General features: G+C 38.4%; 1 protein-coding gene across 2 annotated transcripts in view; it reads right to left on the bottom strand.

Moving 5' to 3' along the window:
* ascc1 (activating signal cointegrator 1 complex subunit 1) overlaps positions 1 to 17,556 on the bottom strand; it is a 119,769-nt gene that overhangs the window by 55,958 nt on the left and 46,255 nt on the right. For both annotated transcript variants that reach the window (XR_004223448.1, NM_001102901.1), the window contains exons 6-8: positions 11,894 to 12,030; positions 9,816 to 9,935; positions 2,917 to 3,041 (exon numbers count right to left, since the gene is read on the bottom strand). Coding sequence is in view for 1 of the 2 variants with exons in the window: in NM_001102901.1 (NP_001096371.1) it covers positions 2,917 to 3,041; positions 9,816 to 9,935; positions 11,894 to 12,030 (382 nt within the window). In the remaining variant the exon portion in view is untranslated. The remainder of the gene's footprint in view (positions 1 to 2,916; positions 3,042 to 9,815; positions 9,936 to 11,893; positions 12,031 to 17,556) is intronic.

The following is a 17,556-nucleotide window of genomic DNA, read 5'->3' as shown; positions in this document are numbered from 1 at the left end:
AGTCCAGATCTAAATCCAATCGAGAATCTGTGGCAAGATCTGAAAATTGCTGTTCACAAACGCTGTCCATCTAATCTGGAGCTGTTTTGCAAAGAAGAATAGGCAAGGATTTCAGTGTCTAGATGTGCAAAGCTGGTAGAGACATACCCTAAAAGTCTGGCAGCTGTAATTGCAGCAAAAGGTGCTTATACAAAGTATTGACTCAGGGGGCTGAATAATTACGCACACCCCACTTTGCAGTTATTTATTTGTAAAAAATGTTTGGAATCATGTATGATTTTCGTTCCACTTCTCACGTGTACACCACTTTGTATTGGTCTTTCACGTGGAATTCCAATAAAATTGATTCATGTTTGTGGCTGTAATGTGACAAAATGTGGAAAAGTTCAAGGGGGCCGAATACTTTTGCAAGCCACTGTATCTCTAACATTTTACTATTAGCTAAGGGGGCCCTGACAAAGTGCTGGTCTACAAATTCAGGGTAAACTCAGGGAAAAAAATGTGCACGTGAGGTAAGCTGAATTTGTCTGCCACTTATACCCCACAATAATTTTACAGTTGAAGCATAAGACGGAAAGAGAATCAATTAACTTTATCAATAACCCATAATAAGCCAGAAGCCATTACGTTCTGCATGCAGTTAAACAGAGCATTACACTTGGCAGAAAGCCAGAGGCTTTTATGAAATCTCCATTACTTTTTTTATTGACACAGTATAACTATTTTAATGACTGAACTAGCCCACCACATTAAACATTACAAAAAAAACCAATAAAGTGATCTAGATGCAGATATGTGAAAAACTTTTATTAAGAAGTAAGTTTTAACCATTTTGCCTGTGCATTACATTGGCCACTATACATAAGTTATTCTGCTGGTTTTCATTTAAATCTGTGTTTTATTGACATCCTCTACAATAGCAAATTATCTTGCAGTAGTCACATATACTTTGCAACCTTTCACCCTTGCAACAGTAAAGGAAGTTAGCAAACTTCTGGTCTGTTTCAACCCCACAACCTGCTCCCTATATCCCCATATCTTCTAACATCCATCACCAAATTTATAATACACACAGCCCTGCACCCATTAACCCATTTAACATTCTGCTAGTACTTTTCCATATTCATACAAACAAACACTAATCACACATTACATCCATTCTCAAAAAAACCTTCTCTTGGTTCCAGTTCTCCCACCAACTCGTCTTCCTACTTCCCTTTGCAATCATATTGTTGGAAAGGTTTGTCAACAACTGCCTGGTCCAGCATCATACTTACACCTCCATTCTGGATCCCATGCAATCTGGCTAATGTCCAACACACTCTATAGAAACTGCGCTCATTAAAGTAACAGATGGTCATCTTCTGGCGAATTCTAAAGGTCACTATTCCATACTCATCCTTCTAGATCTCTCAGCAGCCTTTGAAACAGTTGGCCGCCCACTCCTCCTAGACATTTTGTACTCAGCTGGCATTTGTGACACTGCTCTTTTCATGGTTTCATCCTATCTTGGTGATTGTTCCTTTAAAGTTGGCTTCTCCATTCAGTGTCGGACTGGGGTGCCAAAGGCCCACCAGAGTACCGTAGACTGTGGTCCCAGTCCCCAAGCAATTTTTCCTCTCTTCATGTCTTGCATTATTTATTATCTTAATCACTTCCCCATACATATTATTATTTATTTTTCCTTCTATTTATTTTCTTGTACTCATAAAGAAATCAGGAATGACCGTGGTAAAAGCATACAAGAAAAATGGCTGGGTGGGCAGGAGGGCCCAATGACACCTGGACCTACCGGGAGTTTCCTGGTATCCTGGAGGGCCAGTTGACACTGCCTCCATTGCATTCACTCTGTAAGATATCTTCAAGGCTTTGTCTTAGGCCCTCTGCTTTACTCACTTTATACTGCTTCTCTAGGAAATTATTCAAACTTAGTACCATCTTTATGCTGATGACACTCAATTGTACCTGTCAGGCTTACCTCCACCAGATGCTTGTCAAACCGGAACTGGACGATAGGAGCACTCCCCTACGCCTCCCACTGAGTGCTCAGGGCCTGAAGATGCAAACAGGGTGAGTTCAGATGCAGAGTAGCAGAAGTGCAGATAATGAAGGCACAGGTCACCGCTGAGATGGCAAACAGGTAACAAGGAGCAGACAGAAACGTAGTCACCAGGCAGGCCAAGGTCAGGACAGGCAGCGATCAAACGAAGTCAGTAGGCAGGCCAAGGTCAGGACGGGCAGCAGACAAGAATGGTCGAGGACAAGCCAAAAGTCGGGAACCAGGAACTCAATCAGAAGTCAGAAGGGAGCCGAAGTCAGGAACAGAAGTACAGATCAAAACCAGAATATCAACAGGAACCGCTTAGTGTCACTCAGGAGAACGCGATCACCTCGCACTGGACTGAAGGCCGCGGCGTCCTTTTAAACGCAATGCGCATGCTTTTTGTTTTCGCGCCAAAATGCGCTAAATCGTGCGCACTCCGACGTGACCGCGTCAACGCGCGTGCGCAGATACGCACAGGTGCGCGCGAATAATCGCGCATGCGTAGAATGGGCGGCTTAGCGCGATCGGTGCGGATTGCCTGACAGTACCTGTCTACACCTACATCTTTCTCTCATCTCCTGGATGTCACAGCACCACCTGAAACTTAATATCATTAAATCAGAATTCATTACATTTCTCCATCAGGATTCACCCACAGTCAATAACATCACCTTGAATTAAACTATAGACCAGTGCCTCACTGGTTCCAACATCTTGTTGTGATAAAGTTAGTGTTTTAGCGAGCTAAAATTGATCTGCAATCCTCATGCATTCTATGAAACAAACAGTAAACCATTTGACAAAAGTAAAACAAAATATTTTAATTATAAAGCCCTTTCTTTATTTTTGCTTATTTGTTTCTTAGTACTTGCCTAATGGATCTCTTCGAAAAAGCGTATTCATGACAGTCGCATGAAGTTTTACCCTATCCCATTCTTTTAACATCAGCCCCGAGCTAACAAATCTTTGCATCAGGCGGTCGGCTATTAGCTGCAATCTAAGAACAAAAGAAAATTATACACATAAGGTGCTTGTGTGGCATTCAAATCATTTTCAATAGAAAACACATAGTTTGGCATTATAAAATGTATAGATACAGCAGTACTATGTCAGTGCAGGATGAAATAGGTCCATGCAAATATTAACTACATTTAAAAGAGATCTCATACGATGGTAGAAGAAATAAGATGTTTTTTTTGTAATTAACTACAGTTTTCATGAAAGAGAATAGTGATACATAAACAGAGACAATATTGCAGTTCTTTCACCAAACATCTTATTGTAAATTAACAGTACAGTCTCCTTTTCACATGGTGAGAAATACTGCCCACGCAAGAAATTATTAGAACATGAGGCGTAAATCTGCTTTAACACTGTCAACATTTACCAACAGTGAATGGGTTCATGGTTTTCATTAGATGGAAGATGCCATATTTTTTATGTTATGCAGTGTAGGTTTATTGTATCTTTAGCCATTGGCAGATCTAATTAAATGAACAGTAACACCAAAAAAATTAAAGTGTTTTAAACAAATGAAAATATAATGGAGTGTTATTCTGCACCAGTAAAACTGATCTGTGTGTTTCAGAAACATTACTATAGTTTATATAAACAAGCTGCTGTGTAGCAATGGAGGCAATTAAACTGGGCTAAATGGCACAGGTTAAATAGTGGATAACAGATAACACTATTATATTCTACAAAGCTTATCTGCTTTGTAGCCTGAGCCTTTTCTCCTTCTACTTTAGTAGTGTTTCTAAAGCATACACACCAGTTTTACCAGCGCAGGGCAACACTGCATTATCTTCCCTTCCATTAAAGGAAAAGTAACACTAAATTTTTTAAAGTAAAAAAGCTATTCTACCCTGCAATAACTGCCCTATCCTGCAAACCTATCAATGCTTTAATAGAAAATACCTGCTACAACTTGGCTTCCTGTCAATTGAACTATGGCGATATGGCAAAGGAAGGAGCTGCATCCACTATGCGACGATCGATTGATGGAGCCTAGCCTGACTCCTTCCTATACAGAAGGAAGGCTAGGCTCGATCAATCAATCGTCGCATAGTGGATGAGCTCCTTTCTTCGCCGTATCGCCGTAGTTCAATTGACAGGAAGCCAAGTTTTAGCAGGTATTTTCTAAAATATTTTCTAAAATTTAAAATACTAAGGGGTTTGCAGGATAGGGCAGTTATTGGTGCAGGGTAGAATAGCTTTTTTACTTACAAAAATGTTAGTGTTATTTTCCTTAAAAAAACTTTTTAAAAGTGTGTTACTTTAACAGTTCCTTTACGGTTACTTTTTGAGGCTCAAAAATGTATATGAAATTGCAGAACAATTCTATTATTTCTAATATGTAAAAGGTCATTAGAGCTAGCTGAGCCCGAGTGTAACCACAGTAACTGCCCAAATACTGCAGTAGTAACTTGCACTGATCTTAAAATGATGGACAATAGCTTTTTCAAATTCAGAATTTGGACATAAAAAAATAAACAGGCTTCATGACAGCTGCTCTTTTCATTAGGGACCCTCATAATTAGTCCAGTGAGCAATATATACTTGCTATGAAGAAGCATCCAACAAAAAAAGTAACCATAAAATGATTATAGATTATTCATGATGTTCCCAAAACATCATACAATCAATTAAACAATGACATCCTTCTGAATTATGTACCTATATAGCTTTATAAGGGTCAAGTGGTGAAGCGAAAGCATCCATGCATGTTATTCACCATCTTAATCTAAAGGGTTATTTACAGCAAAGGTTTTGTTTATAGAGGAATGCCGATTGAGAAGGAAGCCATCATTACAGCGGTTTCCTTGACATTCAGTGCAATAAACTTCTTTGGGGGTCTATGTCTCAATGAAATAAGTTTTAATCTGTTTTTTAGGCTACATGCTATGTAATTTCAGCAATGCATTTTGGACAACTTTTAAATCCAATATGAACCATTACAAAATTACAGACTGTTCAGTATCAGATTCTAGCTTGCATCCAGTGGCTGCACGTCACAAATAGGTCAGAAATGTTTTTCTATGGTTTTATAGATGCATTTATAATAATGTTATGTGATAAGGACTCTATGGCACTATTGACTTGTCACAGGGATGTCATTTTTATTACGGCAACAGTTTTACCTTTATAACGGGTACTCTTGCCAGTGCATATTGTAGTTACATGCTTGTATACTGAATATGGATCCATATTTCAACTTTAATTTATACGCATGAAAGCCTGTCGATATTGTGAAATTATTGTAACCCTATTTATTTTGATAACGTACCAGAGTACACACAATATAATGATAATAACTAGTGAAATCTAAAGGAAAAAAAATCTGACCCCTGTCATAAACTATTAGGATGCCGAAAGTCACGGAGGAATTCTATCACAATATACAAATAAAGTCTATGGCAGAGTACTTTTTTGCAGGGCATGGAAATTTAAGGTTATTTTGTTATTTCACAGTAGTGGGTACATTATTTCTTATAACAGCCAAGTTTCAGTGAGCCATGTAACATCCTGATAACATCATTAAGTAACATGACTCACTGAAACTTGTGTATTATAATAAATAAATTATTATAAATAAATAATAATAATGAACTCATCTCTAACATTTGTGTGGGTGAGCATTTGGGGAACAGTGATCACAACATGGTCTCCTTTGAGATAATGCTGCAGAGACAGCGCTATAAGGGAGTAACTAATACGCTTAATTTTAGATGTGCAGACTTTGCCAGTATAAGGGCATCTCTGCAATGCGTCAACTGGGAAAGGCTTTTCATGGGGTTAGACACAGAAGGAAAATGGAACATCTTTAAAACATTGCTTTGTAGGTATACACAACCCTTGTAAGCAAGGAGAGGCATCGCAAAGCAAAACCTTTATGGCTGAATAAAAGTGTTATTGTAGAGGTTGGTAAGAAAAAACGTGCTTTTAGGGCATTCAAGTTAGCTGGGACAGCAGAAACTTTCATCAGGTACAAGGAAGCAAATAAAGCATGCAAAAAAGCTATCAAGCAAGCTAAAATAGAAATGGAAAGGGATATTGCTGCTAGGAGTAAAAAGAATCCTAAATTATTTTTTAATTATGTGAATAGTAAAAAAATGAAGCAAGAAGGGGTGGGAACTTTATTATCACGGGGGGGTAAGTTGGTTGATGAGAACGGGGAAAAAGCTGAAATTTTGAACTCTTATTTTTCATCTGTCTATACATCTGAGCCAGATAATGAAGGCTTCCCTTGTAATATGCCCAGTTCTAGTAATTTAGCTACTGGCGCATGGGTCACTCGGGAGGAAATTCAAAAGAGACTTGAACATGTAAAGGTAAACAAAGGTCCAGGGCCGGATGGGATTCATCCCAGGGTATTATATGAGCTGAGCGCTGTGATTGCCAAACCTCTTCACTTAATTTTTCAGGATTCATTGAGGTCTGGCATGGTGCCAAGAGACTGGCGGATTGCTAATGTGGTGCCGTTATTTAAAAAGGGATCCCGTTCTCAGCCTGAAAACTATAGGCCTGTTAGTCTGACATCAGTAGAAGAAAACTTTTGGAAGGGGTAATAAGGGATAGGGTACTTGAATACATTGCAGTTCACAATACTATTAGTTTGTGCCAGCATGGTTTTATGCGTAACAGATCTTGCCAGACTAATTTAGTCGCCTTTTATGAGGAGGTGAGCAGGAACCTTGATGCTGGAATGGCAGTTGATGTCATCTACTTGGACTTTGCTAAAGCGTTTGATACAGTACCTCACAGAAGGTTAATGATCAAATTAAGGAATATTGGCCTAGAACATAATATTTGTAATTGGATAGAGAACTGGCTGAAGGATAGAGTACAAAGAGTGGTTGTAAATGGAACATTTTCTAATTGGACCAGTGTGGTTAGTGGAGTACCGCAGGGGTCAGTCCTTGGGCCTTTGCTTTTTAACTTGTTTATTAATGACCTGGAGGTGGGCATAGACAGTACTGTTTCTATTTTTGCTGATGACACTAAATTGTGCAAAACTATAAGTTCCATGCAGGATGCTGCCGCTTTGCAGAGCGATTTGACAAAATTAGATAACTGGGCAGCAAACTGGAAAATGAGGTTCAATGTTGATAAGTGCAAAGTTATGGACTTTGGTAGAAATAATATAAACGCAAACTATCTACTGAATGGTAGTGTGTTGGGGGTTTCTTTAATGGAGAAGGATCTAGGGGTTTTTGTTGATAACAAGTTGTCTAATGCCAGGCAGTGTCATTCTATGGCTACTAAAGCAAATAAAGTGCTGTCTTGTATAAAAAAAGGGCATTGACTCAAGGGATGAGAACATAATTTTGCCCCTTTATGGGTCCCTGGTAAGGCCTCACCTTGAGTATGCAGTGCAGTTTTGGGCTCCAGTCCTTAAGAAGGATATTAATGAGCTGGAGAAAGTGCAAAGACGTGCAACTAAACTGGTTAAGGGGATGGAAGATTTAAGCTATGAGGTGAGACTGTCGAGGTTGGGGTTGTTTTCTCTGGAAAAGAGGCGCTTGCGAGGGGACATGATTACTCTGTACAAGTACATTAGAGGGGATTATAGGCAGTTGGGGGATGTTCTTTTTTCCCATAAAAACAATCAACGCACCAGAGGCCACCCCTTTAGATTAGAGGAAAGGAGCTTCCATTTGAAGCAGCGTAGGTGGTTTTTCACGGTGAGGGCAGTGAGGTTGTGTAATGCCCTTCCTAGTGATGTGGTAATGGCAGATTCTGTTAATGCCTATAAGAGGGGCCTGGATGAGTTCTTGATCAATCAGAATATCCAAGGCTATTGTGATACTAATATCTACAGTTAGTACTAGTGGTTGTATTTATAGTTTATGTATGTGAGTGTATAGATTGGTAGGTGTGGGTTGGGTGTGCTGGGTTTACTTGGATGGGTTGAACTTGATGGACACTGGTCTTTTTTCAACCCTATGTAACTATGTAACTATGTAAAATACTGTACCCCCTGCTTTAAAATATGAGAATATTAGAAGTCACCTTGGAGTTCTATGACCTGTATAAAAGTGCTTTAATATGATCTTGGAACTCCTTGGTGACTTATATCCTTATATTTAACAATAGGGGGTACATTATTCACTATATATTTGTTACTCTAGACATAGAAATTCTAGAAATGTCTGAAAGTGACATTTTTAATGTCCCAGAATATACATTCCTGCCAAACTGACACTGAAATATTAGCAAATATGGACATGGCTACATTATGATGACATACTGCCAGTTATTTTCTAATCCCACCAGATTGAGCTAATATACTACTTGCTGAGTTAGAAAAATCAGCACACGCTCAGGATCTTTAAGTACACAAGAATGTCAACGTGTTTCCACAGTCCGTCTGGTTCTACATCATTGCTCTTTAATATAACCAGAAATGAAAGAGGAAAAGACAGAGAAAAGAAATGTAATTACATAATTGCCATACCACATTAGCACTGTTACAAGAAGCACAAGTGGCATTTTGTAGTTGTACACTTGAATTCATACAATAAGACCAACTAATATTTCTAATACAGAAAGTGGCGAAGAAAATGTATAAAATTTTGCCTCCAGAAAGACGAGTGCCTGATAACAGAAATGGGTATGGTTAAATGCATTTATTGAGGCCTTCACTGAAGATGCAAATTGTAATATCACACCAAATTAATTATAATTAAACTGTAATTAAAATTTTAATCATTACAATGTGAGAGCAGCATTTTATCCTCAATGTGACCCTTATCTTCCTAATACTGCTAATATTTAATCATGTTGTTTACAGCTTAGTTGTTAGTGATAGCATGCTTTCTAGGAAGGCTTAGTAAGGGGGTGATAAATTATACCTCAGTCCTTTAGGAAGTACAACTTTGCACTATGCAGTATACACTGCATGCAATATTGTAAACATAGGATTGATCTGTTTTTTTAATCAAAGGGATCATTACATATAAATGTAACTCTTTCAAGCTGTTCGGATGATCCTGAGACAGTCCAGAATTGTGGAGCATAAATGTGGCGAAGCCTAGCCAGACCTCAGAATGGTATTGTGAGGAGCAGGATTTCGGGCCAAAAATATAATTTTTGGTATTTCAGCAGGTATGGATATTGATACATACAAGCTTAATTGGCAATAAAAACAAAGTTCATACTGTATGTGTCACAGCCCTAACTGATAATGATGGACGCTTGAAACAATGTATCAATTTTAAGATATAATCTCCTGAATCACAGAGCTGATCAGATGTGAGTTGAGTAGATAAGATATGCCTCATATCCATTTATGTTGTCTTACTGTGCAACACTGCATACTATCACCAAGTAACTATAAAGATCATTTCTAAACCTCCTTTATTAAATAAAAACAGTAGTCACTATGAGAGACCCATGTGCGCAAATGAGTGATGTTACCGGTTCCCCTTAAAGATATTCTGAAAACATGCACTGTTGAGGGATGTGGCAGGGAAACTTTTTCTTCTGCTACTCAGCAGATTGTTGGTTACATGGTTCTTATTACTTAGAATGCACAAAATCCATATTTTCTGTATTTTTCTCCTCCATAAAATAACTAACAGAATCCAAAACCTATTTTTCATATTCAAATTTGATAAAAACTTGCACCATATGTGAGCACAAGAATTCTGTGCCTCCCTACATTCCCAGTGGCTTAATTACTAGGAATTTTTTTCTGTCTGTGTCCAGAGGGCAGGGGGCATAAGTCCATGGTGGGGCTTATTACCATAACTCATCAATAACTTCTCACCTTTCTGATCCATCCTTCATCTCGACCTTTGCATACAGAACATCAACCATTGCTGGATCATCATTCATGTACTCTATTCCTACAACTTGCAGCTGGAGGGATTTCCCACCTGTTATTTTGCTGAACAGAATTGATAAAAGATAATTATGTTAATATATTTAAGAGCAAAACATGAATACCTTACCTTTATATGTTACTGGTTAAGTAAATCGAATACAAACTATACTAATCAAATTAAAACATTCTTTTGCATATTATGGGCCTAGAGCATGCAATAATAATAATTCGTTTGGGAACTGTAAACAATTGCTGAATTTCAGGATAGATGTGTAAGGCCTACATGACCCCATACATAAGGAACACCTAGATCTACAGTGGTGTGAAAAACTATTTGCCCCCTTCCTGATTTCTTATTCTTTTGCATGTTTGTCACACTTAAATGTTTCTGCTCATCAAAAACCATTAACTATTAGTCAAAGATAACATAATTGAAAACAAAATGCAGTTTTTAAATGAAGGTTTACGTTATTAAGGGAGAAAAAAAACTCCAAATCTACATGGCCCTGTGTGAAAAGTGATTGCCCCCCTTGTTAAAAAAATAACTTAACTGTGGTTTATCACACCTGAGTTCAATTTCTGTAGTCACCCCCAGGCCTGATTGCTGCCACACCTGTTTCAATCAAGAAATCACTTAAATAGGAGCTACCTGACACAGAGAAGTAGACCAAAAGCACCTCAAAAGCTAGACATCATGCCAAGATCCAAAGAAATGCAGGAACAAATGAGAACAAAAGTAATTGAGATTTATCAGTCTGGTAAAGGTTATAAAGCCATTTCTAAAGCTTTGGGACTCCAACGAACCACAGTGAGAGCCATTATCCACAAATGGCAAAAACATGGAACAGTGGTGAACAGGAGTGGCCGGCCGACCGACCAAAATTACCCCAAGAGCGCAGAGACAACTCATCCGAGAGGCCACAAAAGACCCCAGGACAACATCTAAAGAACTGCAGGCCTCACTTGCCTCAATTAAGGTCAGTGTTCACGACTCCACCATAAGAAAGAGACTGGGCAAAAACGGCGCAAACCACTTTTAAGCAAAAAGAACATTATGGCTCGTCTCAATTTTGCTAAAAAACATCTCAATGATTGCCAAGACTTTTGGGAAAATACCTTGTGGACCGACGAGACAAAAGTTGAACTTTTTGGAAGGTGCGTGTCCCGTTACATCTGGCGTAAAAGTAACACAGCATTTCAGAAAAAGAACATCATACCAACAGTAAAATATGGTGGCGGTAGTGTGATGGTCTGGGGTTGTTTTGCTGCTTCAGGACCTGGAAGGCTTGCTGTGATAGATGGAACCATGAATTCTACTGTCTACCTAAAAATCCTGAAGGAGAATGTCCGGCCATCTGTTCGTCAACTCAAGCTGAAGCGATCTTGGGTGCTGCAGCAGGACAATGACCCAAAACACACCAGCAAATCCACCTCTGAACGGCTGAAGAAAAACAAAATGAAGACTTTGGAGTGGCCTAGTCAAAGTCCTGACCTGAATCCTATTGAGATGTTGTGGCATGACCTTAAAAAGGCGGTTCATGCTAGAAAACCCTCAAATAAAGCTGAATTACAACATTTCTGCAAAGATGAGTGAGCCAAAATTCCTCCAGAGCGCTGTAAAAGACTCGTTGCAAGTTATCGCAAACGCTTGATTGCAGTTATTGCTGCTAAGGGTGGCCCAACCAGTTATTAGGTTCAGGGGGCAATTACTTTTTCACACAGGGCCATGTAGGTTTGGATTTTTTTTCTCCCTAAATAATAAAAACCCTCATTTAAAAACTGCATTTTGTGTTTACTTGTGTTATCTTTGACTAATAGTTAAATGTGTTTGATGATCAGAAACATTTTGTGTGACAAACATGCAAAAGAATAAGAAATCAGGAAGGGGGCAAATAGTTTTTCACACCACTGTATATAACTCTACATTAAAGCAGAAATACTATTATCATTGGTGTCCAAATATAATAAAATGACAAACAACTCCCTTTCTAAATATTTCAAGCATGTGTAGTGCCACTCACTCCAGAAATTCCTCCTTGCATTTTTGAAGTATTTCATTTGCCTGCATCACCTCCTTCTCACTCAGTAGCACCATTGTCCCAATGGTCAAGTGAAGCTTTGCTGGATTTTGGAAAATGCTACTTTCTACCCCACGATCCTATATAAGACAAACAAATGGTACTGCATTAAAGAAGGCAAAACTGACAAATGCATAAATGTTAATTTATTATCATACTAAGGATATTAATTCATTAAAAAATAATAACCTCTCATAGCTATATTTGTTACAATTAGTTTCAGGTCATTGGTATCATTTTTTTCCACTTTTTGCCTCTTGCTATAAATTCCAATACCAATAAATAGTCTAAAATTAAGACAAAGGTCACTATAATGGGCAGCTGGTAAAATACAGAAATACGTCCATATGTAAGCAAAACAAAATGGAATAAACTGCACCTCGCTAAGTAATGAGTATGGCTAAAAACTAGCATATAGTGAATAAGAAGGCATAAAAACTGTTTTTACAAAAACCAAGGAAATTCTTAATATTCGCATATAATGGGCCATAGAAATTATACAATTAGGTCCATTTCTGATTGAGCAATGTGACCACTGGCGTGTGGTCACAACTTCTGCAACAAAGAACTCAGTTCCCTAGTTTGGTGCACATAATAATAATTTTTGTATTGGTTTGTATTGGTTAATCTCATCATCTGTGTGCTATAGCCAATGTATGCACTCGAGAAATAGATGGATTTCTAGCTTGTACTTTTTGTGTTGCCACCTTTAAACAAATAAAGAGGTAAAAGTAAAATAAAGGTTTGGTAGCCTTTGAAAAAGCCAGTGTTTAAGACACAAATTTATCACAAATAACACATTCCCATCCTAAGGAAGAGAATGTTAATAGCTTTGTCACATGAAGTCTCAATTATTTCTTTGAAGGTTATAAAGCTAACAATTAGCACAATGAAGTGACATATAATGTGATCATTTTAAGCTATCACTTCTAATCGACATAAGTCTCAAACAAACATCTGTTTCTGTTATCTGGCCTGCTCATTTCATTAATTACGATAAAAAAAGCCAAGAATGAATAATCCATATGGTGTACACATGCTATTCAAGCATGTTCCCGTTTTTCCACCATCAAACAAAGGCTTAGTGATAGCAATATTGTATCAAAGATAATCCCTTTGAAGGTCACTGGCAGAAACACAGGAATGAGTGACCTCAAAGATCATGTTTTCTACGCTTTTACCTTTATTTCTTTCCAGGAATGCACCTAAAGTACTGCTACAAAATCTTCAGCCCATACAGAAAAACATGCACAAGCCCAGGGGCCAGGTGGGTACTCTTAAAGGAAAGGGAAAGTTTAAAACATTGGGGGTGCCAAAATGTTAGGCACCCCCAATGATTAAGATCGCTAAGCTGATACCCTGCGCCGGTGCTACTGTTTTGCAAAAACTGCATCGGCCCAGGATATTTCTGCAGAAGATCCCTGTCGCCATCGACTTCAGAGTCTTCCATCTTCTTTTCGTTACGGTTCGGGCAGGTACATGTACAGTAGAGTAAAAGCAGAAGATAGAAACGAAAAGTCTCTTTCATTCTAATGGGCACACATATGCCTGTACCCTGGCGAAAAGAAGAGAGAAGATGACAAAATATTCTTTCTTCCTCAGTTCTCTTGCTTAGTGTGAAATAAGTTATAAACATGGGTATATGTTTACTTTATGTGGAAAAAAAAATTAAATGAAAGGAAGTGCACAAAAGGAGAGAAAACACTCACTTAATTTATGTAAATATCAATAGAAACCTGATTACACTAAGTTCTGTGTGATCAGAAACACCACATACCATACGTAGCACCACATGTGCCTTACAAAAGTACTGTCATACAATACCTCTATATTATACACAGAAAAAAACATGTACAGTGTAAAAAAAATTTTTACAAGATAATTTCAAACTACTCATAAAGGAACTGGTCTCAATTAGGAAGATCGGGCAAACTTTTAAAGTTTTATTTTGTGCCTATTTTGATTGTTGAGCAAATGACATAGTTTTTGCACTGCTTAAATATGTGGGAGGAATTAAGAGTCTTCCAAAAGGCTGTACCAAAGCACTAAGGGCTATGACACCCAGAGCTACTTGTAGCCAGCTAAAATAGCCCTGCTCAGAGCTCCTTGGTAGCCTGTACCTGCTGGTAATTTAAGATGTGATGGTTAAGGGATGGGAGAGGGGACACATATATGCTCTCCAGAATGGCATTCAAAATACACCCTGGCATTTTAATTACACAGAGTTCCCAACAATGACAATGTTTGGCATCATACACCTATCTGGCATTTGCCAGAATCTGCAGATTGTGTCTCTCGTTGCATCTGTCCCTCACTGATGGCAGGGTGTGGCACAAACTTCAAAAACATCATGGTGAGTACATGTTTTTACACCATATGACTATATATTTGCCCAATATTGACTACTTTTGTCCCTAACTACAAAGCAATGCACAACTATCTTATTGTTGGATCATATATTCTCTGTTACCTTTGTAAGATTTTAAGAGGTGAAGTGACCAACAGTTAGCTAATACAGGTATGGGACCTGTTATCCAGAATGTTCAGAACCTGGGGTTTTCTGGATAAGGGGTCTATCTGTAATTTGAATCTCCATTATCAAGTCTATTAATAAATCATCTAAACAAAAATTAAACCAAACAGGATTGTTTTGCCTCCAATAAGGATTAATTGTATCTTAGCTGGGATCAAGTAAAGGTTCTGTTTAACTATTAGGGAAAAAAAGGGAAATCATTGTTAAAAAAATTGTAATTATTTTATTAAAATTAAGTCTATGGGAGATGGCCTTCCTGTAAGTCTGAGCTGTTTGATAATGGTTTTCTGCATAGTGGAAACCATACCTGTATATCCCCTTCCTTAAGATAAGCAGAGGAAACCAGCACAGACAGCCCTAAGCTTTTGTATCAATTTATACTACAGTATTTTAAAGTTGATGACTTGCTGTTCATTTTCTGCCCTTCACAGAGATTATTAGCACAAAGGCTTTTCCAACAACTCACACATCACAGCTTTGAGGATCTGCTGTTCTAATTAAATCAAACACAAAGTAATGTCTGAGAAAGACAGGAATATGGCAAAGGGCCATTGCTGTGCAGTATCTGGAGATAAGTGGCACAAAGCTCATCAGCAAATAGAAGGGCACTAAAGTCATGGACACAACAAAGAGAATGAAGCTGTCTATTTATTTCTCCCTAACTAGATAGTACACTTTGTGCAGGAGAGTATCAGAGACCACAGGGAGGAATACACTGAGCCACAGGGTTATATAGGGCCTTGGTGTGGTGATGGGTATTGCACAATTGTAATACATTACATGTGTGTGCAAAACACATTAGGGCTCATTTACGTCTGCAAGTGCAGCCGGCAGGATGGCAGACGCGGCGGCGCGATTTCGCGCAAATCGCCGAAAAAGACTTGCGAGTCTTTTTCGGCGATTTCCCGAAATCGCCCCGCCGCGTCTGCCATCCCGCCGGCGACTTACATGTTCGCCGGTGGGATGGCAGGGGGAAGGCAATTCGGGGAGATTAGTCGCCCGCGAACAGGGAGTTTTGCCGCGGGCGACTAATCTCCCCGTGTGCCAGAGCCCTTAAGCACAGTCTCCATGTTTTTTCCTCCACAATGCAGTTTTTTTTCATGTTGTCAGCATTGTTGTACTTGCAAGGGGGCTTTACCCCTCATACAGTTGTGGCAGATGCATCAAAATGAATGTAATAGCACTTGCACTTCACCGTAAATCTGACACAATTGTGTCCAGATATCAATAAGCTGCCTCTGGTAACTTTAAGAGCCAAATTTTAGTTTTTTAAAATGAAAATTCGGCTCTGCTAGTGCAGTGTGCAATAGCGTTCTCTGTACTAGTGATGCTGCCCCTTCTGGACCTGCTCCAAGACTTAAGTTGTCAGTGCAGAGTGGAACAGAGGGGGCAACAGCTCCAGGACCATCACCGATTGACTCATGTCACTGAAACCCTGGAGCTACCCTACCGCCTGGTCAGGAGGATTCCTCTGCATCAATAGGTACTACTGCGCTCAATTCAGAACGGGAGAAAAGAAGAACTGAGCAGTGCTGAGTGCAACTATACCAAAGTACAAATAGTGCATTTTGATGCAAGAACCATAACTGAATGTGGTTTTACGTACACCTGACAGTGGGGAAATTTGTTCAAACGGAACTGCTGTAGCAGACGTAAATGATCCCTATTTATTCCCCTTGACCATTTTTTACTTTAAAACAAATGCTAGTTTTCTAAAATATCACCTTGTTTACTGTAATCATCCTATTTTGGCCATATATATTATATAATATTTGTTGAAAATACAAACAATACTATACAAAGAACGGCTGGCTACAGAACTGTCCCCACACAGGTACATAATGTTTTGCAACTACAATAAAAGAGAATTTAGAGCGATTTCTTGCATTAATCATTGTATCTATGTAAGCACAGCTCCATAGGGATCAACTTCCTGAGATAGACTCTGTTGGCAGAATGAATAAGGTAAAACTCAGACAATTGCCTTAGCACAAAACATATTGCTATCATCCACTTTTAAACAGATATTCTAATACACAAGAAAAGACTGTGAAAAAAAATAGAATTGTACAAGTTCCATAAAACAAACTGATGGAAAGTGAAACAATCGCCTTTGAAAGAAAATAAGATGTAATAGCATTACAGACAGAAATTATAAGCATAATCATTAGTATGCATTTTGCTGCCAGACTAATCACAAATGAATGTAAATCGTTTTAACTGGGCTAAATACACTAGCAGTGTAAATGCAATCCAGCCTAAGTCACTACTGTAAGCACTCTTGCTTAAACATGGATTCCAATTAATTTATGACAAGTATTTATAATTTAATGAAAACTACAAAAACGATACATGAAATGCCTTGTATAAATGAGGCCTAAAGAGAGCACTATGCAGTTTCCAAATACCCAGTGGGTTTAGACTTGTATATTGCGTCTCTGTGCTGTCTTAAGCCTAGGATAATCAGCCCCAGGGGCTGATTGATAGCAAAGGATCAACTAATTATTATTTAACTTTTAATTTGCAAACACATAAAAACATGTTTTTTATTCACAGTGTATAAAACTCTTTAAAAAAAAAAAAAGCATTAAAGAATTAAAAAACAAGCAAAAAAAAATACTGTCACTGTCCCCAATAGTTACAGGAAAAACAATTTAATTACGGACAAAAACAAATATTCACCCAAAAGTGTCTGATATCAACAGTGCTAAATAAAGAAAATTAGTTATGTGTACCAGGAAAAGACACATCTGCTTGTTATTGAAAAGGTGATTTCATAATTATAACATTTTAGTAGTACATTAGGCCAATGGCACAGGAAATGTTCCTCTTCTGCCAGTGGAGAAATGCTCCATACCACACAGAACAGCTTCTCATTAAGATGAATGGAAACTGCCTGTCACTACTGCCTGTCACCGTGGGTCGGAATGTGCCTGCCGTAACCGGTGACAGGCAGAGTGTTTTGTGTGCCATTTACCTGTTTTATTTCCTTTAGTTCCTAGCTGCAGAACATTGCACCAATCCATAGAGTTGAGTTAAGAATGGGTTGTCTCTAGAGAAAATACGTAGAATT

The sequence above is a fragment of the Xenopus tropicalis genome, chromosome 7 (genome assembly GCF_000004195.4).
Source record: "Xenopus tropicalis strain Nigerian chromosome 7, UCB_Xtro_10.0, whole genome shotgun sequence".
Taxonomy (NCBI): domain Eukaryota; kingdom Metazoa; phylum Chordata; class Amphibia; order Anura; family Pipidae; genus Xenopus; species Xenopus tropicalis.
This window is presented reverse-complemented; position numbering and strand designations above follow the sequence as displayed.